Genomic DNA, 26,271 nt, shown 5'->3' with positions numbered 1-26,271 from the left:
AAATAGCAGGGCGGTGAGGGGGTACTTCTGGTCTCTTCATCAGGTACAGGAGTAACAACCGGACTTTTTCTTTCCTAAACTGGTGCAGCTTTCTTTTGAGGAACTTCCTGAATAAATGATAAAACCTGACTCTATAGAGGTCTTCTGAGCAAGGCGGCAGGGTGGCGTAGGGGGTATGTGCTGTGACGTGTACGACACAAGCAGAAATATGTGGCGAGTCCACTTGCAGGGGTTAAGGCCTGGCCAAGGGAGTGCAGGCGGCAGGACATCACTTCTGTGAAAGGAGGAGTTTGGGGGAGTGTGGAGGAGGGAGAGCCCACTCTCAGCTACTCAGAAACAGCATCATTCTGTTCTTTCTTTCCCAGTACCACCAACAGGAAGATGTGGGGTGAGCAGCTTCAGAAAGCCATCTCACGCTCTCATCGGTACATTCTCTTGACTTCGGCACAGCTGGTGGGCGTCTGTCTTTATATCTTTGTACGTCCGTACCACGTCCCGTTCATCAGGTAAGAACACTGAGTGTACGGACATCTGGGGGACGGGCTGCTGTTCTTGATGTTTTGTTCTGACTTCCTCCCCTCCTGCAACGGGAATAAGGACCTGCCATTGTTCTAGATAAAGGGAGCAAAAGCCCCAAGGAGAAGCGAGGCTGAATAGAATATTGTCTGTAATTAAAAAGCCACAATGGGAACCTTCTAGCTCCGGAAGCTGAACTCTTTTAGGAGTGTTACATGACCCTCATCACCTAAGCACAGCTTGGCACAAGGAGAGGGATGCCTTGTTGAAATTTTAGACAGGAAACCTGTGGCCAGGAGCTGAGTAGCTCCTCAGGAAGTGCCAATTCTTTTGCCAGTTTTTAAAGAATTCTAAATAATTTGCGTGGGCAGAAAGCCTCTGCCACTGTCACCCCGTTATTATGTCTCTACAGTGACAGCTTCGTGAATGTCAGAAAGGGAAAAACCTCAGGAAATGGTTGTCCTTTTAGGAAAGGGTGTGCGTGGGTTTGGGTGTAGGTGTGTGGATGGGGGGGTGTGTATATTAGGGTTTGGGAGGAACTCACCTTTCCCATCCTGTTTCATAGCCTTGGATTGCTAGCTCCCGTCCATGTCATTAGTATTCCCTCCCCTCTCACTGCCGATACCAGGCCTGGAGCTTGCCTTTCCTCCTGAGCTGAGCAGGGCCGTGCCCGTGGCATCTGTGCACGTTTGGGGACCACAGGTGTAAAGAGGAACACTCACTCTGTGTTCATAATCCTCTTCTGTGACTTTCGGAAAGTGTTTAAGTCCCCTTGCCTGAGGCCCCTGATCACCGTGTCACGGCAGTTTGGCCGGGTCCACGGTGAGTGGGTAGAGGTCAGTACAGTGTGGAGGGAAGGGGAGGTCAGGCTGAAGCTCAGGAGCAACGCTGAGGGGCTCGGATTTCCCAGGAGCTGCCTGCAGCCCTGGACTCCCGCCTTGCACCTCAGCCGCTTGCGCCTCTGGCCTCAGCTTGTTTAGCTCACACACCTGTTGGCCAGTGATCCGCCCCCTTGTCTGCTAGGTGACAGTCCTAGGGAGGCGGTCTGCACTTTACTCTGTAGTTCTGTTCCCTGCGCTTCCCTCTGCGTTATAAGCTGGCATTTTAATGCGAGCCGGAGTCTGCATTGAAATCGTCTGCCCAGTCCAACATAAGTAACTGGCAGCTTCCTGTTCCTTAAAATGTATTGATTACCTATGAAGCCTTCTGTGCTTTGCAGGAAAACCCGGTGGCGTGAGGCGTGGGGCGGGAGGTAGAGCAGGTGGGGGGGGTGAGCGAGACACGGAACAGAAAGAGGGCGGAGGTGATTCGGATGCAGGGCTGCTCTGCGAGGGGCTTTTGTGCGTGCAGAGCTTCGGAGTGAGGGCCGTGGAAAACATGCTGCCAACCTCCCACGGGGAAGCTGCCTGCAGTAAGGGGTCAGGCGTGACGGCGGAGTTGATGGCGGCCCCCGCTCGCTGTGTGGCTTGGCGCCCGAGGACGGTCTGGGGGTTCTCAGGGCCTCCAGCCTTGTGCTGCTGTTACATCTTCGGAGCCAACACAGGTTTGTGCATTTCCCGCAGCCACTGAGAAGCCACCGCATGTGCACATCCTCTCTTGCAGGGACGTGGCGATCGACACGGTGAAGACGGGCATGGGAGGAAAGACGGGCAACAAAGGTGCCGTGGGCATCCGCTTCCAGTTCCACAGCAGCAGCTTCTGCTTCGTGTGCAGCCACCTGACGGCCGGGCAGTGCCAGGTGAAGGAGCGGAACGAGGACTACAGGGAGATCACCCAGAAGCTGAGTTTCCCCATGGTGAGGAGCCTGCGGGAGCGGGCGCCCAGCGGTGGGCGGGCTGGCAGTGCTGTGGCCCCGGCCGCCCTGGCTGGTCCAGCCCCACACGGGGGGCTCTGAGCTGCTCACAGGGGCAGGCCATGCGACCAGAGGAGGTTTCCTGCGCTTGGGGGCGCAGCACTGGGGAGAGAGGGGCTGCTGCGGCAGAGCCCAGGGCGGCCGGTCCTGCAGGATTCCATCCCCCGTCTGCAGCTTTCCTCGGTGACCTTCGTCCACTACGTTTTCTTAGGTGCATTTCCTGATTTTCTATTTAAGCGTGTGGAATGGAAAAAGAAAACCGATGTGTCCATGCTTTGTCCGAGGTGATGAAAAGTATTTGAATCCTAACCCTGTAAGACTCGGTTTTCTTGAGTCACAGTCTTGGCACGTGCATTCTGTTGTGCTCAGCTAAGAAGGCCCATTTTCAAAACCACTGACTTCTTGCCTGAGGAGCCCTGGAGCCGCCCCACTGGTGGCCGTCGCCAGTAACATGCGTCATGCTGCCGTCTAGTGGTGATTCCGAGGTTTTCATATTGAAGCCCACCCCCCCACCCCTACCATCCCCACCCGTTCTTTTAAATTCAGATTTGAATGTTCTCCTTCCTGTGCAAACGCCACGGCCCGCATTCCAGGTGCAGTTGCCCATCACCCAGCGGCGAGGATAGGCTGTAGCCAGCCACTTGTTCTGCCAGTGTCTGAGACATGGTGGGCTGGGTCCTGGAGCTCTTCATATGAGGCCAGGTCACTTAAAACTGACATCCCATTTACTAGGCTGCACAGCACTCGAGGCAAAAATCCCTTCATTTTCATTAATAAGTGCTGTAATCCTGGTAGTTTTTATTTCTTGTATTAAAGAAGAAACAAATACATGAGTAGGGAAGTTTGCAATTTGTAGTTTTCCGGACTATGGGGGACATGATGCATGTTTTCTATGTAGTTCTTAAAAAGTCCAACGCTTTCCACTTAAAAAGTGCTATTTGAAGTAGTAAACTTGGGACACATTCAAAATAATTAAAGGGCGTATAATCTAGCTCCTTTTTTCAATGGAAATATTGAGGATACCTATAAATTAATACTCTACACCTTCACTGTCCAGTAGAGTGGCCACCAGCCACACATAGCTATGTAAATTGAAATTTATTACGTAAAACAAAAACTCCCCTGGTTGTACTGGCCACATTTCAAGTGCTCAGTGGCTGGCGGCTCCTGTTTTGGACACAGAACATGAAGAGAGTTGTACTGGACAGCACGGCTGAACACACTCATTTTATTTGCTTGTGAGAATTTTAATCTTCTGTCCAGATTATTGTTGTGGGTTGAGGGACGTGGGAATGCCACATGGCATAATGGAACAGAAACAGATTCTGGAGCAGAGGTCAGATCTTACCATGTTCCAGAAATATAACCTTCAAGTTTTTCTGAACTTGTCCATTTTTAATCTAAAAGAGAGCCAGCCGTGTATTATGCTTCATAGGGCTGCTGTGAGGACAGGGTGTCCCCAGAGCAGAGCCCAGCCCCTGTAGACACTCCCAGGGCTACGGGGCCAGCCTGGGGCTCAGAATCACTGCGCAAGATTTGGAGGCAAAGGGAGCGAGACTGGGATGGAGGATAACAGGATGAAAATATATGAACTCCATGGAATGTTACAGAGCTGTATGTTCTGAGCATGTCTACGTGTTTCCTAAAACCTCATCCTCGTGGCGCTGAATGTCTGGGCACTTCTTAGAGTGTAGACATAACGACTACAGGAGCACAGCCTGGCTATGGAGGTTTGATTGGAAGAGTAAACACTGCCATTCGTGCTGCCCCAGTTAGACTTGGCACTTTCTCCAAACCACTGAAAAACACTGTCATTTAAAATAAAAAAGTAAGCCCTGTGAGAGCTCCTTAGTAGGTTTATGGGATAAGTGAAAAATGAGACGCTCTAGTAAGAGACTTTTTTAAGTAAAATGTTAAGAAAAATGTGTCTGCCCACCATCTGCATGATGAGCTTTTCTCCCCTCTCCCACTTTCCTTGCACGATGGGCCAAAGTGACGACGATTTTCTTTACAACTTAGGGAAGAAACATTTTTTCTCATGACTACGTGTTCTGGTGTGGCGATTTAAACTACCGCATTGATCTCACGTACGAAGAAGTCTTCTATTTTGTTAAACGCCAAGACTGGAAGAAACTGCTGGAATTTGATCAGCTGCAGCTGCAGAAATCCAGTGGAAAAGTAAGTTGTGCTTGTAAAGCAGTTTTTAGCAGCTGCTCCAATGGGAAGTGACATCTACTAAATGCATCTGCTCGTGTTCGGCAAATTAAGTTCCACGAGTGGATTTAATAATGACTCAGACGGGGTAGAAAACATGTGCAGCCTGGGGAGGTAGAGAAATATGAGTGTCCGTTCCCACACACTCCCTGTTCCTCGTGAAACGGGCTGCGTTCACGGTCTGTGTGTCCTCTCATGGCCGAGGGTTCATTGTTGTGCGAGGGGACACTGGTGATCACGTACGCCAGCTGCAGGAGCCAATGACAGTGAAAGTCTCTCTGCTGACACCGCAGCCTGTGCCCTGTGGTTCGAGGTGGGTTTGCCGTCCCATACTCACCAGAGAGTACATGGTTGCACTCAGTTGGGGTCTCAATTGCTTCAGACCGCTCCATGGCAGCCTCGGAGCACTCCGCTGTGTGAGGGGGGCACCTGCTGATGTCCCCAAGCCCACCCCACCTCACACTCACACACAAGCCTCGTAGGGACTGTCGCGTACTTCAGACACTAAACCACTGGGTGACACATCAGACTGCTCCAAATACTTTATTTTCGTCATGTCACTGTTTCTCATTGGTGAACACACTAACAACGATAACAATATCTAATCTACTTTACACACCAACTTGTAAGTATGTAGATTCTGTGACTTAGGAATAGAGCCCTCTTGCAATGTGCCTTTTTGGTTTTTGCATAAAGTAGAGAGAGTCTAAGAGAACGCAGGTGATCTTGTGGCTTCTTTTTCTCCCACTAGATTTTTAAAGACTTTCATGAAGGCAGCATTAATTTTGGACCCACCTACAAGTATGACGTTGGCTCCGCTGCCTATGACACAAGTGACAAATGCCGCACCCCCGCCTGGACGGACAGGGTCCTGTGGTGGAGGAAGAAGCATCCTTCTGACAGGACAGGTGCGTGAGACATGCGCTTTCAGAGCTGAGGAGAGCGGCTGACCAGCGCCAAAGAGGGAAGGTCCCATTTATCCAGCCCAGTGCTCTCTGCTCTAAAGGCAACACGTTCTTGATAACACACAACTGTGCGTAAAGCACAACTTTGGAAGTTGTGCTTTGGGGACGCTCCTCCCTGTCCCCGCTCTAGAGACTGCTCTGCACACAGACGTGCTTCTGTTCTCCCCACCCGTGCCTCACGGCTGTGCCCCCGCACTGCCCCATCTGCCCTCTGTTCTGGGCGGGGCACGTGGACAGAAGCCAGGGGTCTCCCCCTCCACTGTTCCTGCCCTCAACACGCATGCACGTTATCCATCCCCTTCTGTTGGACCAAACTCTTATGTGCTTAGAGCCCCAATTCCAAGTGGAACACGTGTGCAACACGGGGACAGTAAGAGTCGGTTATCAGTTAGCGGCCAAGCCTGTCTTGAATGACGATTGATGCCCAGCCAGGAAGTGCGGCTGCTTTAAACGTAGAACCCCGACAAACTGGTACATCAAAACTAAACCTTTCTGGTGATGTGTGAGCTGAGATGTCAAAGCCAGGAAATCACATCTGTACGTTGAAAAGATACATTTGCGTTCAGATCAGTTTGTGGACACTGCATGGTCCTGGGGCACTGAGTCAGGGATGCCTACGTCTCCTCCTGTACGGAAGCTGCAGATCTGTGTCCCTTTGCCCCTGGGGCGGAAACCCTACAGCAGCGATTTCTGTGCGTCCCTCTACCCCGCACATGCCCGCTGGAGAGGGGGCAGGTGGCGCTGGTCTCGCTGTTTTGGACAGTCCACATGGGAGGGATTTTCACCCCCGGCCCCAAGGCCACCGTGGCATGGTTTCAAGCCCAAAGGGTTGGCCTGAATGAGTCTGAGGCCTGAGTGGCCCGTGACCTGGGTCCCTTTGTAGAAGCCCCACCGTCCGCATTCATGTATGTTGATACAGTTTTGTGTTGTCTGTGGGTGTCTTGATTGGAATCCTGTGAGTAGCTGAAGAACTCAACCTTCTAGACAACGACCTGGATGTTGGCACCAAAGTCAGACACACCTGGTCGCCTGGGATCCTCAAGTATTACGGCCGGGCAGAGCTGCAGGCCTCTGATCACAGGTATGGCCCTCGCTGCCACGGGCACATGGCCCTCCGCTGGGGAAGCCAGGCCTGCTGCTCCCCACAGCGGATGACATGCTGTCCCCGGCGGAGCATGTGTGTGTGTGTGTGTCTGGGTGTGTGTGTGTGTGTGTGTGCACACACGCGTAATGCAGCAAAGAACAAAGAATAGGATGACAAATAGCTGTGTACCCACCACCAAGAATTAATCAACTTTAGCATTTGATCATTGCTCTGCACCGTAAGTGACATTACTTAGGAAAATTTCAAAGACACAACCTGTAGTGTTTTGTGTCATTCAAATTTTCATAAAATGACATTGAGCAACTTGCCTTTTTGCTGTTTAATATTTTTGAGACACAGTCACATTGCTGTTGTGCACATGGCTCCTTCATTTGTAACTGCTGTCCAGGTTCCCACCAAATAAACCCATGGAGTTTACCCAGTCACCTGTCGCTGAATGTGATGACAAACACTGGAGGGTTTCAGAGTTTTTAAATGCACTGAGCTGTTGGGCTGGCCTTGTTTGTCACACAGTACGGATGGAACACTAGAAACAGGGGTCGGTCACCCGGCATGGACTAGGACCGGCCACACAGGTAGACGGGTCTTGTAGATGGTCTTTGAAAGGGCGACGGATGGCTTTTGAGGGTGTAGACAGCAAGAATTTGATCTTCCCATGTCTGCTACCAAAACCAGCATGTCAGTTTCAACTTACACAAGGAAAGAAATTAAGAAAGAGAGTTGGTGGTGACCAGTTAGTGCGTCAGCCAGTAGACCTAAATCTTTCCATACTTCTACGTTCTTTAGAAACCTGTCGTTGCAAGTACATACCTAGAAATGAGCCTTGGGAAATCTTCAGCTGTATGACCTTCAGGTTTGCTGGTTTAGTGAGTGTATTTAGAAGCATTCATTTCACCACTGTTTATTGGGGGTCTTATGTGCTAAGCCCTGTTCCTGGCACTGAGGATAAGCAGTGAACAAAACAAAGGAGATTGTGCTCTCCTGGAATTTTCTTGTGAGGACAGACAGACAGTAAACAAATGTAGGTTCTGTGAAAGAAAAATGTGGGGACCAGGGTCAGGCAAGCGGTTGGTGCTATTCTATTCTATACCCAGTGTTTGGGGAAGGCCTCTCTGATAAGGTGACCTTGGAGCCGAGACTGGAAGGAGTGAGAGAATGAGCCATGTGGGTATAAGGGGGAGAGCATTCCAGGGTGGGGAGCATGGCAGTGATCATGCAGGGGTCGGAGAATAGGGGGGCTGGAGAGAAAAGTGAGGGGAAGCGTCATAAGGAGGTGAGGGGAGGTGAGCAGGCTCAGGCTAGGTAGAACCTTGTGGGCCATGAAGAGGAGCTGGGTTTTACTCTGCGCTGAGGAGTGGCGTTATCTGACTAGATTCAAACAGACTCTGATTGGGCCAGGGAGGAAGCTAAGGTAGTGAATACGGGAAGAAACGGTGCCGGCTCTGGCCAGGGAGAGTCGCCATGGGGAGCAGAGGTTGGGTTGTGGACAGATGTAGAGAATGGAGCCAACAGAACTGGCTGATGGATGGGCTGTAGGGCACGGGGGAGAGCAGTTGAGGGTGACTCCTGAGTTTGGGGCCTGAGCCACTGGAAGAATGGAGTAGCATTTACTCGTCTGGGAAGACTGGGTGGTGCAGATTTGGACATAATGGTTTGAGATGCATCATGGACATTTATTGGTTTTTCTAATTACAAAAGCAGGACGTTTTAGTGATTGACAACTAGGAAAAATTATACATCAACAAACTAGCAAATCATCCATAGTCCCACCCTCTGAGATAGTGTCCGTAATGGCTTGGGAGGCGTCTTTCCACTAACGATTCTACACCAGAACTTAACCTGTGTGGAGTGTGTGTCGTGTGCACACAGAGATGGAAACTGTATGTGAGAAAATTAGGATGATGCTATGTGAACTGTTAGCATTTGCTTCTTTACTTACTACTTTTTTTAAAACTACACTTGTTATTTTGAGGTGAGACCCCATGCACCTGTAGTACAAGGTCACAGCCAGGAATGTGGACACTGAGATAGTCAAGACAAGCCGACTTCCACCGCCACAAGGGCCCTTGCCTTTTGCTAGCCCCACTTGGCTCCCTGCCCCCACTGCTCCCCAACCCTTGTCCAGCACTGCTCTCTACTCCTTTTGCATAATTGTGTCATTTCAAGAATGTTGTACAAATGGAATCCAAATGGGGGCATTGGCTTTTTTTCACTCAGCAGAATTCTCTGACGCAGCCCGTGTTGCACGCGTCAGTAGTCTGTTCTGTCTTGTTGCTGAGTGAACAGAGCTGCCCACTCCCACTTCCTCAGAGATGCTTCCCTTCTCACTAATGCGTGGGGCTCTCTGAAAAGGTTTTCTGCTAAAAGAAGTTTGGAAAAACACGCAGTGCCTATCCCTGTGTCAGATTTTTCTCAATCTTTTTTCTTGCTTCTAGATGCAAAACAATCTAACAATAATAATATAAATTGGGGAGGGGATACTGATATTATCACCCATACCTCTTAATTTTTACAGCATTCCCTACTTTTAAAGGTTGCCACCATGTTACATACTATTTTGTGTTATGCTTTGTTTCCACTTAATAATGTAATGTAAATGTCTTCAATGTTCTATGATCTTCATAACAAAGGATTTTCTAAATCTTCTGTAGAGTAAACCCATCCCTATATCACAATTACAATAATGATGGCATCGTTTCCTGCTGGTCTGTTGTCCTGTGTATGTCAAGTAGATTTCTACAGCGCATAGCGTTTATGAGCACATAGCGTGTTACCACATGGCGGCATTGTAACTTAACTTTCCTATTATGGAAACTAGATGGTGTCCCCTTTTTTCCTTTCCCATCAGCAGTGCTGTAATGGTCAGCTTTGTGCATAAATCTTGGTCTGAATCTCAGGTCAATTCCTTAGAACAGAGCCCTATCATTGAGCGTGGTAGGTCAGAAGAGAGGAGTGTTTTTAAGATTCTTAGCACACCTTACCAGATAGCCCTCTGAAAAGCTTGACCCCCTAGCAGAGGTCGAGAAAGCCCACTTCTCTGCATCCTCAGCCATCCTGGAAGGTCCTGGATAGATGGTGATTACCATGTAAAAAGTCTTTGCTGTTGGCTGGTAGTGTTTTCTCGCAACTCATCCTTAGATAAAAATGCCAAGGTAATACTAACTTTGGGAGGAAATGAAGACCTCAGCCAGACGACACGCCACTGAGGCTGCCTGTGCCCCTGCTGGCACCACATCAGAGGCTGCTGACGTCTACTGTTTATAGCAAAGCTCTGGGGACCCAGGCGGGGCTGTGTGGCTTCTTGTCCTTGCTTAACTGCTGCTCGTCTTTCCTCGTGTCTAACGCAGACCTGTGCTGGCGGTCATGGAGGTGGAAGTACAAGAAGTTGACGTGGGTGCTCGGGAGAGGGTGTTCCAGGAAGTGTCCTCTTTCCAGGGACCCCTGGATGCCACCGTCGTGGTCAACCTTCAGTCGCCAACCTTAGAAGAGAAAAACGAGTTCCCTGAGGATGTGCGCACCGAACTCATGCACACCTTGGGGAATTACGGGACAATTGTTCTTGTCAGGTGACTAGTGTCCCAGCTGGCGTGGCTTCTGGTGTGGGTGGCCGCAAGGACCCGTGGCAGCTGCCGAGTCCCTCTTGGGGTTGACTTGACGTGTTTCCTTTATTCCAGGATCAACCAAGGGCAGATGCTGGTGACGTTTGCAGACAGTCACTCCGCTCTCAGCGTCCTGGATGTGGACGGTATGAAGGTGAGTCACGCTTGGTCGCGTGGAGCGGGGGCTCCTTAATCCCCATGGGGTTTTTTGTTGTTGTTTTGGTTTTTTATTAAAGTTTGTTGGGGTGACGATGGTTAGTAGAGCTACATAGGTTTCAGGTGTACAATTCTGTATTACATCGTCTATAAATCCCATTGTGTGTTCACCACCCAGAGTCAGTTCTCCTTCCATCACCATATATTTGATCCCCCTTACCCTCATCTTCCACTCCCCCACCCCCCTTTCCCTCTGGTAACCCATGAACTATATTGTCTGTGTCTATGAGTTTTTATTTCTTTGTCTCGTTCCCACAGTTTTCTTTCACGGGGTCCTATTGTCCCCTCTCCTCACCCGTGTCTTTAGGTAAGGGTGCCACTTGAGGGCAGGAGCTAGGACTCTTCATTCTGGTATCTAATTCTAGTATCTTTACTGAGGTGTCTCATGTCCAACCCTGGCCACTTGCAGAATTTAGGAGAGAGAGCAAGTTGAGTACAGTTCCCACTGAGTTACGGGGTCTGTCTTTGCTCACACCTGCATGTGGGAAAGTGTTGTGATCTCTCTTTAGAGTATATCATTTGCAGAATGCAGCTCACAGGTAGTTACCATGTTGATAATATTCCGATATTACATTCATGTGGACTGAAAGCTGGAGGTGATAGTTCAACTTTTATTTAGAGCAAATGTGAGCCTGCCCGAGGTCTGGACACTCCATTTTCCTTGGCAAATGTGAAGATTGGCCTGGCTCCCGATGCATGAATTTGAGCAAGAAGCACTTGGGGACCAAAGGGGGTTTTCTGGCTCCTGCATTTGTTCTCAGATGGCCACACTCCCTCACAGGTGAAAGGCAGAGCGGTGAAGATCCGACCGAAGACCAAGGACTGGCTGAAAGGTTGGCAAGAGGAGATCATTGGAAAGCGGGATAGCATGGCTTCCATGTCGCCCACGGCCAATTCGTGTTTGTTGGAGGAAAACTTTGACTTCACGAGCTTGGACTACGAGTTAGAAGGTGAGTATCCCTGCGGGGCCTCCTCAGTCGGTATGGCGAGGCAGGCAGGAAGCAGTTCTCCCAGCGGCGGGTATAAGATTGTGGAGAGCCCTTCTAGGTCCCTGCCTCATAAAGGTGACAGATGGTGCTTGAAGTGCAAGCATTCCATTCCATACGATGAGTTGGGCGGTATTCACATGTGGGGTGATTCATGAAATGGAGATGTCTAAAATGACATTGAAAATAGCGGTTCTGAGAATGTCGGTGCAGCGGGCTTGGTCCCCATCCCAGGCATGAATGAAATTCGGGCCCCGCCCTTGCTGACACATGGGTCCCCGGGGCTGCTGGCAGCTGTGTCTCTGATGTCCTGACACCAACGTCAGGCGTTGATGTTGAAACAGACCCACTGGTGGAAGGCTCCTCCACCTCCCGCTAACGCTTGCTGTGACTCCCTTCCTTCCTCAAGGGGATATTCTCGAAGATGACGAAGACTATTTGGATGAGCTAAGTCAGCCTGTGGTCTCAGACAGTGAACTGGGGGGAGACGACCTTTCAGATACCCCCAGCTCCACAGCAGCGGCACCTCCCAGCAGGTCACCTGTGCTAACCAAGAAGAAGCAGCACCCGACCTACAAAGGTAGTAGCTTGGACCTTCCTTTTCTAACTGGCCGCCAGTACTGAGTTCTCTGTCTCTCTCTGTACCCATTGAGAGTCGCCATCCCATGAGAGGCTAAAACAATAAGTCATGGCAAGTGGTGGACACTGGGCTCCGGGAAGGTATCCGCTATCACCACACTGAGTTTCTCTAGCAATTTGTGTGATTTTTACAACTGCAACATCCCAGATTCACGATAATTCCTATTTCTGGTGCGTGTTCAGATGGCCACAGCTCTGAACTGGTTCTACATTTGTGATATTTTTATTTTCCTCCAAAACGTTTCTGATTTCAATCCCGTAAGAGACATACTCAATATCTATGTCCTGAGTTGCTGGTGTGTTGTTACCTGCTTATAAAATTATATTATTATACAGTAACAATTTTATATGTTATGTAATTATACATGTATAATTAACAATATTATACATTAGCATCATTTTATCATTGTAGACTTAAGAGGGGCTGAAAGTCGTATGGATTGAGCTGCACGTCCCTAGGTTATACAGAGTACTGATTCTTGAGTACCTTTTAGAACTCAGCAGTGGTACCTGGGCTGGGAAGTCGGGCTGTAGACGCAGGAACTGCACCAGACTGCTGTGCATTTCCATCCAGTCACGAATGGCCTTCTGACTGTTGGTCATTGTGTCATCTGTTGGAGGGGAGCGATAGCCAGCAGGTACAAGACCCTTGGAGCTGGGGCTGAAAACAGAGAACAGGGGTGAAAGTGAATTAAAATGTTTCCCAGGGAATGTACGTTGCCGGGAGAGGTGCAAAGAACCTCAGGCCCCTTTGACTGTATAGCTGCCCCAAAGCTCGTCAGTGGCCTGGCTGATTGACCCATCAGGAGCCTTTGAATTTACAGGTTGCTAAACCCCATCATATAGGTGTGGATTTGTCAGGGGTGGGCTGGGCCCTGAGAGTCTGGCACGCGTGGAGCTCCCCAGGTGACTGAGACGCACAGCCAGCTTTGGGGACTGCTGCCCCATGCAGGCCCAGCAGCCTTCGTCTGCGTGTCGAGGGGTTTTGTGCACTGCACATGCAGAGGACTCCTGCTGGAGTGGGGCTGGCTGTGTGGATGTGCTCTTTAGACAAGGAAGGCCCTTTTCTCCAGGGACGGCCATTGCTCAGGCAGACAGGAGAGCAGGTGCCTCTTTGAATGAAAACTAGAGCAGCGGGCTGCCTAGCCACCTGGAGGGCATCGAGCAGCTCTATTCCCCGTAAGGGGTTCAGGCATTTCCCTTAGAAGGAGAGCCCGCTTCTCCTAGAGCAACCTCATATCTTGGGGCGGAAGAGCTGTGGATTGGAGGGATGGGGTGTCTGGGCCAAAACCAAATGAACCAGGCTGTGTTGTCATGTGGGAGAGAAGAAAGACCTCACATATTCGTGACTTTCTATGTAATAAATGTATAGGTAATCAGACAGAAGCAGTCCCCTCCTCATGCGCTCTTACCTGAGAAGGACGTGATGGGACAGGTGAGGGTGGCGGACACTTGTGACGTAGCTGGCACTGGGCTCCAGGGTTTGGGACTTGATGAGTTCTCAGGGACGTCCATACCAGGAGCTTGCCGCTGGGCAGCAGAATAGTCTCAGCTTCCAAAACAGTTGTCCCATTTTAGACGGAGGGCAGGAAAATGAGGGGCTCTGGCTTTCAGCTGTCTGTTCTGTGTGGATGTCTTGCTGATGGTTTCGGAAGGAAACTCACCCACACTTTCAGGTAGGTTGGTGTCTCGTATCTGGACAAGAAAGCTTGGCCAGGGCTCACTGAATGTGCCGAGCAGGCACGGGGTGTCCTCCGTCCCTCCCTCCCGTGCCAGCAGAAAGGGGGACAGTTCCGCTGTCCTGCAGGAGCTCCTCCTGCCACAGGTGGCGCTGCACACCTGAGCCTGACCCGACTCACCTCATTCACGTTCCGCCATGTCCTCCAGATGACGCCGACCTGGTGGAGTTAAAGCAGGAACTGCAGGCGGTTGGGGACTTCCGTCACCGTTCTCCAAGTAGGTCTCTGTCGGTTCCCAATAGGCCTCGGCCACCGCACCCACCGCAGAGACCCCCCCCTCCAAGTAAGACTTTGCTGCTTTGGGCTCACACGCCTGCTGGGAATAATTGCACATTTCCTGCTACTGACCCAATGGCTTTAAATCACCTGCTGCCTCGCCTTCGAGTCCCCACCATGCTTTTGGCCTCCTTGGGCTCCTTTTTATCTTACATCCATGACGTGTCTGATATCAGAGGTACAGCTGTGTTTCTCGTGGCAAATTAAGTGATCCCTTTATAAAGTTGTTCTTGGTCCTTCTGTAGCTGTGGTTTGCTTTAAGCTGCTTTCTTTTCGTCACCTTAGAAAATGGAAAATTGGGGTGCCAGCCAAGGCAGGCAAGGCACTTTTTCAAAGCTCCTTCCTCGCCTACCCCACAGCATCTCTCGGAATCTTCTCTCTTTGCTCTTTACCAAGTAAGCCCAGGTCGCCTGACATGCAAGGCGACCACACATCTTGTGTAACCAGGCGTCTTCCCGCCTGGGAGCCCAGGCCTGCCCGCCCCTGGCATTCCTGGAACCTGAGGACAAGCTCTTCCCAGCCGGGCTCTCATAGGAGAGTGCTTTCTATTCCTGGCTCCTCTAAAATCAATGCTTTGCCCATCAATCTTGCATTGACAGCCTGGCAATAAAACTGTGACATGCTTCTGAGCAGTTTCTAGTTGCCTCTGCTGTTCACTTCTCCCCCACAACCCCCAAAATGTGACATTAGGCGGAGAGATTTTCCAAACGCTTTACTTTCAGAATCAGGTTTATCTTGGCTCACGTCACGACCGTCATCCATGGCAAGCCAGAAGCACAGGATTTTTTTAAGCATATATTTTTTACTTTTCTGAGTTGATACTCAGAAAATAAAATATAAATAAAAAATGTTAAGTGGTATGTCATATATTATGGTGGAAAATTACAAATGTAGATAAATATAAAGAAGAATAAAATTGTTTATTTCACTTGACTACCTAGAGATGAGAGCTGTTAATCAAAAGACTTTCAGCCTTTCTCCACTTACATAAATCTATATCTACAGGGAATTTTTTTATTTATTTTTATTGTTTTACAAAATTGGTATCTATTTTGTTTGGTCATTTGTGTTTCATCGAATGTCTGTACCATTAAATATTCTAGAACGTGATTCATTGATAGCTGCAAGTATAATTTAACATAGATTATTCCCCTGCTGCAGGGTATTTTTTAGATTTTGGCTATAACTCATTTAAAAAAATTTGGTCCTAGAAACAGGAGTGTGTTTTAAACTACTTAAAAATGAATGGACTTTGATATCAGATTTGAAACTCCCAGGATATTAGAATAAAATTTACATTCAGGAGTGGCTGGTTAGCTCAGTTGGTTAGAGCGTGGTGCTGATAACGCCAAGGCTGCTGGTTCGCTCCCTGTGTGGGCCACTCACTGTGAGCTGTGCCCTCCTTGGGGGTGGGGGCGAATTGCATTCAAATCCTGCTTCTCCAGAGAACCTATTTTAAGGCACAAGCAGTTAGAGAATCCGAAACACTCAGTTGCGCCTCTGTGAATGCCCTGACGACGTCAGGGCTCTAGCCCTCCTTGCTCTCAGCTGGCTGGGAACTTGCCTCGCAGCAGCCAGTGACATCAGTCAGACTGAGACTCTACCCTTGTTGGTTTTTGCAGCTGGTTTGATGGTGAAAAAGTCGGTCTCGGATGTGTCCATCTCCTCTGGGACCCACGGGCTGTACTCAGTCTTGCAGACAGCAAAGCTTCTGCCAGGAGCCCCTCAGGAAGCGGTGAGTTCTGTATTCGGTTCAAAGCAAAATGGACGGCATTTCCAACCTGAGGGGTTGGCTCCGTGGTTCATCCTCAGCCCGAGATCACGCAGGATGACCTCTTTTCAGTGACTTTCTATATCTTTAACCCTCCACCTGTCCACCAGGTCATCCCCAAACCCCGTAATTTAGTCCTTTCTGGGCTTTGAAATGATCATGCAGGGTATTAGAGAGAGATCATGTTTGATGCAAAAATCCAAGTGTCCCTACATGGTGCGATTGTTGGTTTCCAGACATACCTGCTTGTCTCTTCCAATGCCTGGCTTTGACCCTTGGTGTGTACAGCAATGCTTGGTAGAAGGGAAAACAAATTCAGATCAGTTTTCTTGAAAAATGATGATCATTCTGGTGTAAAGTCAGCTAAGAGAAGAGGCTAAAAAGAGAACTGATGGGCCTAAATAACGTAGTCGGGATACTAGTAATAGTAACAGTCATTAGGGCTTTAGAGATGAAGAGTTCCGGAGGATGGTAGTGAGCTGCTAAAGACGGTAGGTGAGGGGGGAGGGAGGAGAAGTCGGGGTGCTGGGTGGAAGCTGAAGTCTCCTGGAAGGGTGCAGAGAGCTGGGCCAGACGCTCATGCGTCCACGGCAGGAGAAGGGGGTTGACTAGATGTCCGAGGTTTACAGGACAAAGGTAGGTCATCAAAGTCGACCAGAGGTTTGGGTGACGAGAGGCAGAAAGGCAAAGAGGCAGAAGCATATGTCTGGAAGGTGTTTTAAGAACTCAGCTGGGCTGTGGAAGGCATGGCTTCTGATAGGCTTTCTGGCTCTTGCATGGTTATTGAAATAAAGTTAGAGGATGGTTTGTTCACACTGCAAAAACCTGTAGCCACCCAGGTCGGGAGATGAAGATCGTCAACTTTAAATAGTATTGCATTCCTCTTCTTGGTATGCAAGTGCTCCCGGAGCAAAAGAGGGATGCTGTTTAGGTAGGAGTTTGCGTTTTGATCACCGCCTGATGGAGTTCTGGAAGGCTGACATACAGGTCGGTAGGCAGTGAACCTGCCTGTGTTAATACGCTTCTCTTCCTCATTCTGTCCTCAAGCCCAAAGCTAGGACCGGGATAAGTAAACCTTATAATGTCAAGCAGATCAAAACTACCAACGCTCAGGAGGCAGAAGCAGCGATCCGATGTCTCCTGGAAGCCGGAGGAGGTAGGCGCTCCCTGGGCTCTCTCCCTGGAAGAGAAAAACCATTTCCTTTCTTCTCCCTACTGAAAGGAGCCTAGAAGAGAAAATAACTTTGTTTTTCCTGAATGTAGTATATTAAATGAAAGTACCCTGTAGCAACATCTTTAAAATTCCACCACTAAGATTTATTGTCCATTTAAAATTATATATTTAAAATTCAGTAAGTATCTAAAAATAATCCCAGGATTATTAAACAGCACTTAAGGGAGATACTGAATTAAACAGAAATGAAGTTTAGAAAAGGTAAATGCTTCAGGCACTAACTCTGTGGTGTAAAAAGAGTTAGGTACACGTCCCCGTTTGAGGCACAGAATCTACTTTTTACTTTTTAAATCACCAGCAACTACAGATTCTTTACTGTGAGGCAGAGGAGGACGTCTTCTCTGCCACACTGCCCATTAATTTTTATTACTGTTACTTCGCTTAACCCACGTTAATCATCCTTTACCTTGGAGTCTCCCTATACACTCGAAACCACTGGTAATTAACGTTTTTTGTTTTGATTTTGGAGAGGGGAGATTATGCCAGCTAACCAGTTATACTCATATGTAATTACAGTCACCTGATTTGGTTTTACTCAGGATATGTAACTTATTTGGAATTTTCAAATCACATTTAAGAGGTTACAAAACACTATTGTAGGAGAACATTGTTGCAAGTGGTTTCTTCTTTATTTAAAAGTATTTTTTATTTAAAAAAATAACTACAATTGTATGTAACAACTCTAATCATCATCAACTGATGAATGGATAAAATGTGGTGAAACCACATAATGGAATATTATTCGGCCATAAAAAAGAATAGAATACTAATCCATGCTATATCATAGGTGAATCTTGAAAATAGTGTGGTAAGTGAAAGACGCGAAACACAAAAGGCCATATAAATATGAAATATCAAGAATAGGCAAATCTACAGAAAGTTGTAGTGGTTTCTAAGAGCTGGAACGGGGAGTGACTGCTAGGTATGTATGGGGTTTCTACTGGCGGTGGCGAAATGGTTCTGGATTTAGTGGTGATGGTTGAGAACTTTGTGAATACACTAAAAACCACGAATTGTATCCCTTAAAAGGGTATATTTTATGGTATGTGAATTGTTTTGTAATTTTTTTAAAAAATTCACTCACATGGAATATAAAACTAAAAGCAACAAATGAAGAAACAAAGAAACAAAAAACTCATAGACACAGACTACAGTTTAGTGGTTACCAAAGGGTAAGGAGGCAGAGGGGGGGCGGGGGGGGTTGAAGAGGGAAAAGGGGGTCAAATATATGGTGATGGAAGGAGAACTAATTCTAGGTGTTGAACACACAATGCAATATATACATGATGTATTATAGAAACTTGAAACCTATATAATTTTACTAACCAATGTCACCCCGATAAGTTTAATATAAAGTAATAAAACAATAAAGAAAAAATTGTGTAGATGATGTGGAAGTTAGGAGAGACTTGAGGTCGGAAATCACCCGGGGTCGCAACTGAACATTTCCTTGGTTATGGGCCCTGCTGAGATATTGAGGGGTTTTGGATCATGTCCCCTGAGAAACACACCTGCACATGAAACTTTGCATGTGATGTCAGGGCTCACGAGTCCCCCATCAGGACCGTCCACTGACCCAGCTCACCATCCCTGTTGAGAAAGTGAGCATGAGAAACTGGGGGTCAAAACTAGCTGGTTGGGCCTGACAACCCTCAAAATTGTCTTTTAGAAAAACGGAAATACATTGCATTAGTAAACTACTCTGAGTGTGAACTGCCTAAAGGTTACACCATGCGGTGACGCTGCAGCCATGCATTGGTATGTTTCAGGCGCCCCAGGGGAAGCCCTGAATGCCACCGACCTGAGGGACCAAGAGTCCTCCAAACCAGAGCCCATGGCGGGGGTGGCCCCGCTCCTGCCACGCCGGCCCGCACCCAGGGTCCCTGCCATTAAGAAGCCAACCTTGAGGAGGACCGGAAAGGTAAGAACTGACAGCATCAGCCTCTTACTCTGAGTTGCTCAGCCGTCTTGTTAGGTAAGACTCCCATCCCCGTTGAGTCTGTCTCTGCATATTCATGAGTCTCTGACACAGCCCCATCCTTGAGGAAAGTGCCTGGCGTGCTTTCCCCTTCATATCCCTGCCACCTCCGGGCTCTAGCTGAGCAGACAAAGCAGGAATTTCTCAGCACCACAGGAACGGCTTGCAGGTGCTACACACTTCCTACATGTCCTAGTTGAGTCCCCATGTCAAACCACAGCCGGATGCCGGATCCTGGCTGTTCCAGTATTTCCCGTGTGTGTGTGTGGTCTGTGTCGTGTGCACATGGTTTCCCGTGGACAGGTTTTATTTGCATTAGAACAACAACAACCGGTTCCTAGATGAACAGTGTGGACCTCGGGTGCTGGAAGTTCGACAGCTTTTCTTGCCACTTTTCTTGCAGATTGTGTTTTGCTCTCGCTCCCAAGCTTCTCCGCCTTGCTTACTGCTTCAAAGACATGAGTTTGTCAGGACAGTAGCAGCCCAAAGCCTGGCGCCTCTAGAGTCATCTGGATCTTCTGTTTGATCAGTGTTCTAGTAGCGGGACACTCGGTAACCCCTTGCTGGTCATTACAGATGGCCACTGCCTTTCCCTCTGTCCCAGTGTGAGCCATGGCTTGGTGCCGCGTTCTTACGGAGCTCGCTTTGGCTCCTTGCATCTGTCCTTGTTCCATGCCCGCTTGCAAATCAGCCCTCTTTCCTTCTCCTTGCCCCTGTGTTCGCTTTGTCTTTTCTCTAAAAAGCCAGAGGCAAAACCAGATCCGTACTCCCAGCCTACTGCACAGCAGCGGCAGTCAGGGGCTGCTGGAGAAGGGACTGCGTTTGCTGTTTGCTTCCTAAAGAACCAAAGGAAATACTGAAAGGCGGATTCTTAAACTGGATCTGCCGCTCCCAGACCCAAGGTTCCTTTTGCATCGTGCACTCGTTTGCTTTGTGATCGTGTTTTAATCAGAACCAAGGAAGGGGAATGTCTGTGAAGTTTTCCATTCCTCTATATTTAAATACCAAAGATGCAAGGAGCAAGTATATCCTTTAGTCCTTCCATTAGCTTAGTGCCGGAACATGAGTGGCTAAAGCCTCACGTGGACTGTGAATTATCAAAGCTGCGGCCTCAAAGACCGAGTTTCCGGGAGGTCTGCTCTTAATACGGGAGAGCATCACCCCATTTCCTGAGGCAACAAAGGAAAACCTGTCTCAGGTTGTCTCTTCTGTGGCCCTGGCTGTCAAGTGTCCACTCATATTTCATTGACCCTGCAGGGACTACTTAATAAACGTGTGTGTTTCCCTTTCGTACTTCGTCCCATTTCTGCAGACATTCTCAAAATCTCGAAATTTGCTAGACTGTCCGCGTAGCCCCCTCTCTGCTGCCGTGGTCTGAGTGCGCTCCGATCCCCACCTCCCCCAGTGCTGGCTTCTTATTCACGCTCTGTACCGTGCCTTTTCTCAGCCCACATCAGCAGAGGAACAATTCGGGCAACAGCCGTTCCGTTTCACCGTCGAGCCCCTGGAGACAAGCCTTGAAGCCCCGCCTCTAGTGACAGTCCGTCCTGTCCCCAAACCGCGGACCCTCCAGCCCGGCGGAGGCGCGGAGAGGAGGCCCGGCCTCGGGAAGCCGGCCACGCCCACCACGCCCCCGCCCCCCGCGGAGGCGCCGCCCCCTGCGCCGCAGGTCCCGCCGCGGAGGAAGAAGTCCGCGCCTGCCGCCTTCCACCTGCAGGTGCTGCAGAGCGGCAGCCAGCTCCGCCAGAGCCCCGCCTGCGGCCGCCGCGACTGCCCCCCAGCGCACGGGCCCGGGGACGGCGCGCCGCTCCCACCCGCGGCGTTCCCTAGCGCGGCGAGCCCCGCGGCCGACGGCGCCGAGGAGACCACGCCCGAGGCCGCCTGCCTTCCGGGTGGTCATCAGGATCCCTTCTGGAACCTTCTCCACCACCCTAACCTGCTGAATGACGCGTGGTGTCCCCGGAGCGCTGAGCCCCTGGACGCGGGGCCTCGGAACCTCAGGAGGGCGCACACCGCCCCGCTGCAGCTCAGCGGCCCCGCCGCTCGGGAGCCACCGCCGGGGCACGGGCAGAAAGACTGCGGTCACTGCGTGGCGATCGGTGACAAGGACAAGAGGACGGTGCTGCAGGCGTTCGACCCGCTGGCGAAGACCTGAGCGGGAAAGCGACCCCCGCCGGCCTGCGGGGTGCAGCGGCCTGCGGGATGCGTGCCTTCTTCCCTGGGGCGGCGCTCCCCGGGAACCGCCGGTGCCCTCCACCCAAAGACACGTCTGTGTAGAGGCACAGAGAAAACATTTGTACTGTGTCCCGCGTGTGTGCTTTCCAAAGGTGGTGTCTCCTGCTCAACAAGAGGATGATTCTTCAGCCACGGAAATGTGTTTTATTCCAGACTTGGGCGTTGTGAGCTTCCCCTCTTGGGGGTGGGACACCTCCCCTTAGATTCGTTGCGTGGCTTTGGGGGAACGAGAATTAGCTGATAACGCCTAAGGAGTTCTGTCCCGTAGAATTTTAAATCATCGTTCAGTTTATGTGTGTACGTGGTATTTTTTAAATTTTGTTTGTTATGTTACAGATTTGGAATAATTTTTTGGTGAACCACCTGGAGGTTGATGCAGTAAGTAAGGATTGCACCGAAAGGTGGTTGGGACCAGTAAGAGCCGTGCCTGGCGCCCTGACACCAGGTTCAAAGCTCAGAGTTGGAAGCAGCAAATAGGTCAACGACACGACTAGGCTGGCCCTTCCTACTGGGAGCCCTTGTGTTTATTTACGCACGCGTGTATCGACCTTGATCGCGCGGGACACGGTGTCTGCACTGAAGCGTATACCATTAACCTCACCTGAGCTTGAACCAGCGAAAGAACCAGCGCTGTCTCCCATCCCGCGTGGCCCGTCCACGGCCAGTCCTGAGCCCGTGTGCTACTTAAACTGGTTTTTACACACTACCCATCCCCTAGTAAAGGAAACCTCGGGGAGTCTTTTTTCCCCCATGTATTCCATCCCTGTTGAAAGCACAAATGTGAAAATTCATTTTTGCACAGAATGTTGATCCTCGTTGTTATGCTATGCTGAATATTTGTTGTAGCCGGGTCTGCCTGGCTGCAGCTGCAGGAAGGAAAGTACCATATGTCCCTACATATAAGAAACCCCAGGGCAGCATGTCTGGGCTTGCTTATCTGTATGTTTACTAGGTTTATTTTTCACCTATACATTTCCAACACCACTTCTTACTTAATCACTTAAAAAGACCTCACCGTACTGTTTTACATTTTAGAAATAAAAAATGTTATAAGGCCTAGAGTCCACTTGGAACAAATATATTTTTGCTACTAAGAAATTCACTGGCAGAATCATAGTGTGTCACATCCCACATTTTGGAGACTTTCATGTCATAGAATCATATAGCGATGGTCCTGCATCATCCCTAAGGAGCGGGGAATCGCTGTAGTCAGTTCCAGTGCTTAGGACAGCAGTGATCGTCTTGCCTGGGGGATACCATTCTTACCGATCAGACCTCTGGGATTTCAGATTTATTTCCCATCACCACTATCAAAATACAGATTATTTAAATCTGGCACTTAAAACAAAAAACTACTACATTTATCTTCATCTGAAAACTGATAAAGGAAAAGATATTGGTGACCCATAGAGATAAACACAGAATACTTGTAGTTGACCAGTCAGAAAAGATGGTCAAGGTGATTAGGGCATCTTCTGTAGTAAATGTTTTCTATCATTTTTATCTCTGTAACAAACACAAGCAAACAGCATAATCCTTGAAAGAGTTAAGAGGAGAAAGAAAACAAGATGGGTAATCGGCTTGGAGAAGGTAAATAATTTGCTACGATTCGCACTGCTACCAAAGGTACAATTGCAAATGGAAGTGAAAGTTTCTTCAGTGCTCTTTTTACGCTAACCTCTTTTCCCACCCAAAATGAGGTGAATTTGAAAGCAGGTGAATGTAACAACCAGCCTGAGAAAGACCACGTCAGGGCTGGGAATAGGCCTAATTTGGGGGTTTCTTCTTTTACTAGAAAGCAAATAGCCAGTAAATGGTACAGAGAACAGAATTTCAATTAAGATAGGTGTTTGCCACACAAGTAGCTCATAAGGATCCTGCAGTAAGTATTAATGCACAAAATTGCGCTGACCTTGGGAGGCAGGTCACAAGAAAAATTACAGGAAGTTTAACATGAAGAATTGAACAAATATTTGATCGTGGGTGTTCCAGCTTAGTGAACAACATAGACTGGATTTTGAGTTGATAATACATAAGGTTCTCACACCAACATTCTCTTTAAAAAAATAAATAATTGGAATTGCCTTATTTATTTTTTTAAATCAATGCTTAATAGTTGGTAGGTTTCCTGGATTAGCAGCAGAGTCAGTTGAATAATCTCGACAATGAGCAGCTGCCATCCTGGGCATTTCATTCTGTGGTTTTTGTATTTTTAGTTTTCTTTGATGTTGCCACATAGGGTTTTTATTGTGACCTTGCTTATGTCATGACTTTTTTGTAAGACATTACAGCTCACTGCAGAGTATTTTAAGCATAGTACTTTACAATTCAACATTGTCTCTAATGACTCCAATTACTCTAGTCCCTTTTATAATATAATCTCTGACTTCTTGCCTGTTTTCAAAATTTATTCCAGTAGGACATCTGCCTAAGCAATTCCTATAGAAGTTTAAAGTTGTTGAAGTTTAAGACACTTAATAAAATTCTACTGATGTGTATAAGTAATGTATTAAAATGTTCGCTTTATAATGAAGTGATTTCATCAGAAAGGAAAGCCACAAAAATTATTTATTGACTGACAATAAAAACCCTGTAATGTTTATTTGAAGTGACAATTTGTACTGAACGTGTTAAAAAAACTATTAAATGTTTTCTTTTTTTAATTTGGCTTATTTCTTTTCAGATATGGAGAGAACCTTGGGATAGCTTCTTTGGTTAGCCTCCTATTCTGGCTGAAATGCGACTACTAGTTCTTCTTCTGTTTGAGTTTTTGTTTTGGGGTTTTGTTTTCAACCACCAGACTAAGTTGAAAAAGCACAAAAAATAATTTGGTTAAGAATTTATGACTTGAATGATGCCAGTAGAGACCACTACGATAATATATATAATAACTTCATGCTACAACATCTGTAAGACTTGAGAGAGGCGAGAATTCATTTTTTATAGGATCTTATGGCAAATTTATAAAATCTTAAGACTGCTAGATTTGTTTGAGTACATTATTGAATAGAGGCAGGAGAAGGGAATAAACAATCTTCAAGTTCTGTCTAGGTGTGTTATCAGCTAATTAATGCACGAAATGTAGGTTGTAAATGTTATCTGATGGCTTTCAGGAATAAGAATATAACAACAATCTCAAAATAATAAAGATGGTTGTTCCTTCCTGACCAGTAAGTACCATATTGAATTCATTTAATCTGAATGCACAGCCCTGGGACTTGGTCAGAGAGGGAGAAAAAAGCCGGTTATAGTTCCTTCTTTTCCAAGGTAGTAGGACAGAGAGATTTGAAACTCACGAGGCCAACTGTTTGCGTCTATAGAGGAACCTTTATCTCAGTGAGATAGGAAAGTACAAAGGAGAGAGTGACAGTAAACAGAGGGTCAGAGAAGATTTGAGAGAAGAGGATTAAGAATTTAACACCGAGTATAGTGCCAGGTGGGCACTAGACTAATCAGATCACTGCATAAATTATATAAATGTCTAGCCACTACGCTATACACCTGAAACTAAGAAGAATATTGGATGTCAACTATAGCTGAAATAAGAAAGAATTTGACAAGTAGTAAAGTGCACTTACATGCATGGAAAGGATGTTCGCTGATGGGAGAGAACTTCAGAGGACCTTAAATGGCGGTTTAGGATTTTGTTTCTGTGCAGAAGTCCTGGGTAGTGGAAACACCTGAATAAATCTCTGTGTTAGAGTGGTTAAGATTATACTAGGCTAACAGCAACTCTTCAAAGCATCTGGAATATAATTTACAAATGGTGTGAGGTAAGGGCTCCAACATCCAGTAATACCATACCACGTATTAAATAACAAATGATTGCTCTCTCTTTAATTAGGTTTCTTAAAGGCGTTATTCAATTTTATTGACATTTTCGAACAACAACATTGGGATTTATATATCCTTTCTATTGCTTTTTAAAAAACATTTGTCAGTTCTAAAAACATTTTTCATTAACTTCAACTTATTTGATTTATAACCTTTTTCTACTTTAATTTTGTTCTTTTCCTAACTCATTAAAACTAGCACTGGATTCCATTATTTTTAATCTTTCTTAACAATAAAGATACTTAAAGATACATATTTCCCGATTATACCTTTAAATGCACCCTGCAAATTTTAGCATGAAATATTCTCCTTTTCATTAATTTCTAGATTGTAATTTGCTCTTATTTTCTCTTTGATAGAAAGGAGACTGTGTAATTTTCCACAAATTAAGAGTTTATTTGGCATTTTAAAAGTGTTTACTCCTAATTTTATTTGATTATAACCTGAGACTATGGCCTCAACAAACATCAATTTTTAAATTTTATTAAGTTTTGCTCTGTGGTCAAATGAAGGATTGATTTTTGAAGTGATTTCATCAATATAAAATAACATTTTTTTACTCATAGGGCACAAAAGTTGTGTGTGTGTGTGTGTGTGTGTGTGTGTGTGTGTGTGTGTGTTAGAGAGAGATTGGTTGACTTGATATGTTGATTTCCCTATACCCCAATAGAACAGGTCCTTCTGCAAGGCAGATGGGGACCGGGGCGGGGTGTGGGGGGAACCAATGCAGGCTCTGGTTCTGGCTCCAATGTGATGACCTCCCATTGCTTTTACCAAGGTTCCTTAGATTTTGTTGAATAAATGTTTCTCAATTTGTTGTCTTTTGATCAGTCTCTACACACTTTGAATGACTGCGTTTGCTAATTTTGCCCAGTTTAATAGATGTATCTCTGGGGGAGAGGTCTTCCTGAGCTTCCCATAGTGCCACCCCAACATTTCTGCCCCATGGATCTCTTTGTTCTGTGCCACAGGTTCACTTGTTAATTCTGTGCCAATATTGTGTCGTCTTGTTTCATTTAACTTTGATATCCGGTAAACCAAGCCCTCCTACATTATTCTTTTGCTTTAGAGCATCTTGGCTATTCTCAACCCTTTGTAATTATGAATTTTAG

The 26,271-nt window shown here is 47.5% G+C and overlaps 1 protein-coding gene across 6 annotated transcripts in view; it reads left to right on the top strand.

Annotated features, from left to right (window-relative positions):
- SYNJ2 (synaptojanin 2) overlaps positions 1 to 23,988 on the top strand; it is a 95,776-nt gene extending 71,788 nt beyond the window's left edge. For 3 of the 6 annotated variants that reach the window (XM_081031196.1, XM_081031201.1, XM_081031198.1), the window contains 14 exons: positions 366 to 506; positions 2,119 to 2,311; positions 4,388 to 4,546; positions 5,334 to 5,490; positions 6,511 to 6,628; positions 10,000 to 10,218; positions 10,327 to 10,405; positions 11,249 to 11,417; positions 11,863 to 12,033; positions 13,980 to 14,114; positions 15,730 to 15,842; positions 16,926 to 17,034; positions 18,882 to 19,033; positions 20,538 to 23,988. In XM_081031196.1, the coding sequence (XP_080887322.1) occupies positions 366 to 506; positions 2,119 to 2,311; positions 4,388 to 4,546; positions 5,334 to 5,490; positions 6,511 to 6,628; positions 10,000 to 10,218; positions 10,327 to 10,405; positions 11,249 to 11,417; positions 11,863 to 12,033; positions 13,980 to 14,114; positions 15,730 to 15,842; positions 16,926 to 17,034; positions 18,882 to 19,033; positions 20,538 to 21,245 (2,623 nt within the window). In that variant the 3' untranslated portion in view covers positions 21,246 to 23,988. Of the gene's footprint in view, positions 1 to 365; positions 507 to 2,118; positions 2,312 to 4,387; positions 4,547 to 5,333; positions 5,491 to 6,510; positions 6,629 to 9,999; positions 10,219 to 10,326; positions 10,406 to 11,248; positions 11,418 to 11,862; positions 12,034 to 13,979; positions 14,115 to 15,729; positions 15,843 to 16,925; positions 17,035 to 18,881; positions 19,034 to 19,493; positions 19,643 to 20,537 lie in introns of all 6 variants that reach the window. The other 3 variants (XM_081031199.1, XM_081031200.1, XM_081031197.1) reach the window with 3 other exon arrangements.
- Positions 23,989 to 26,271: the final 2,283 nt, after the last annotated feature.

The sequence above is a fragment of the Rhinolophus hipposideros genome (genome assembly GCF_964194185.1).
Source record: "Rhinolophus hipposideros genome assembly, chromosome: 3".
In the NCBI taxonomy this organism is placed as follows: domain Eukaryota; kingdom Metazoa; phylum Chordata; class Mammalia; order Chiroptera; family Rhinolophidae; genus Rhinolophus; species Rhinolophus hipposideros.
Note: the sequence above shows the minus strand (reverse complement) of the source record. Positions and strands in the feature narration are given on the sequence as shown.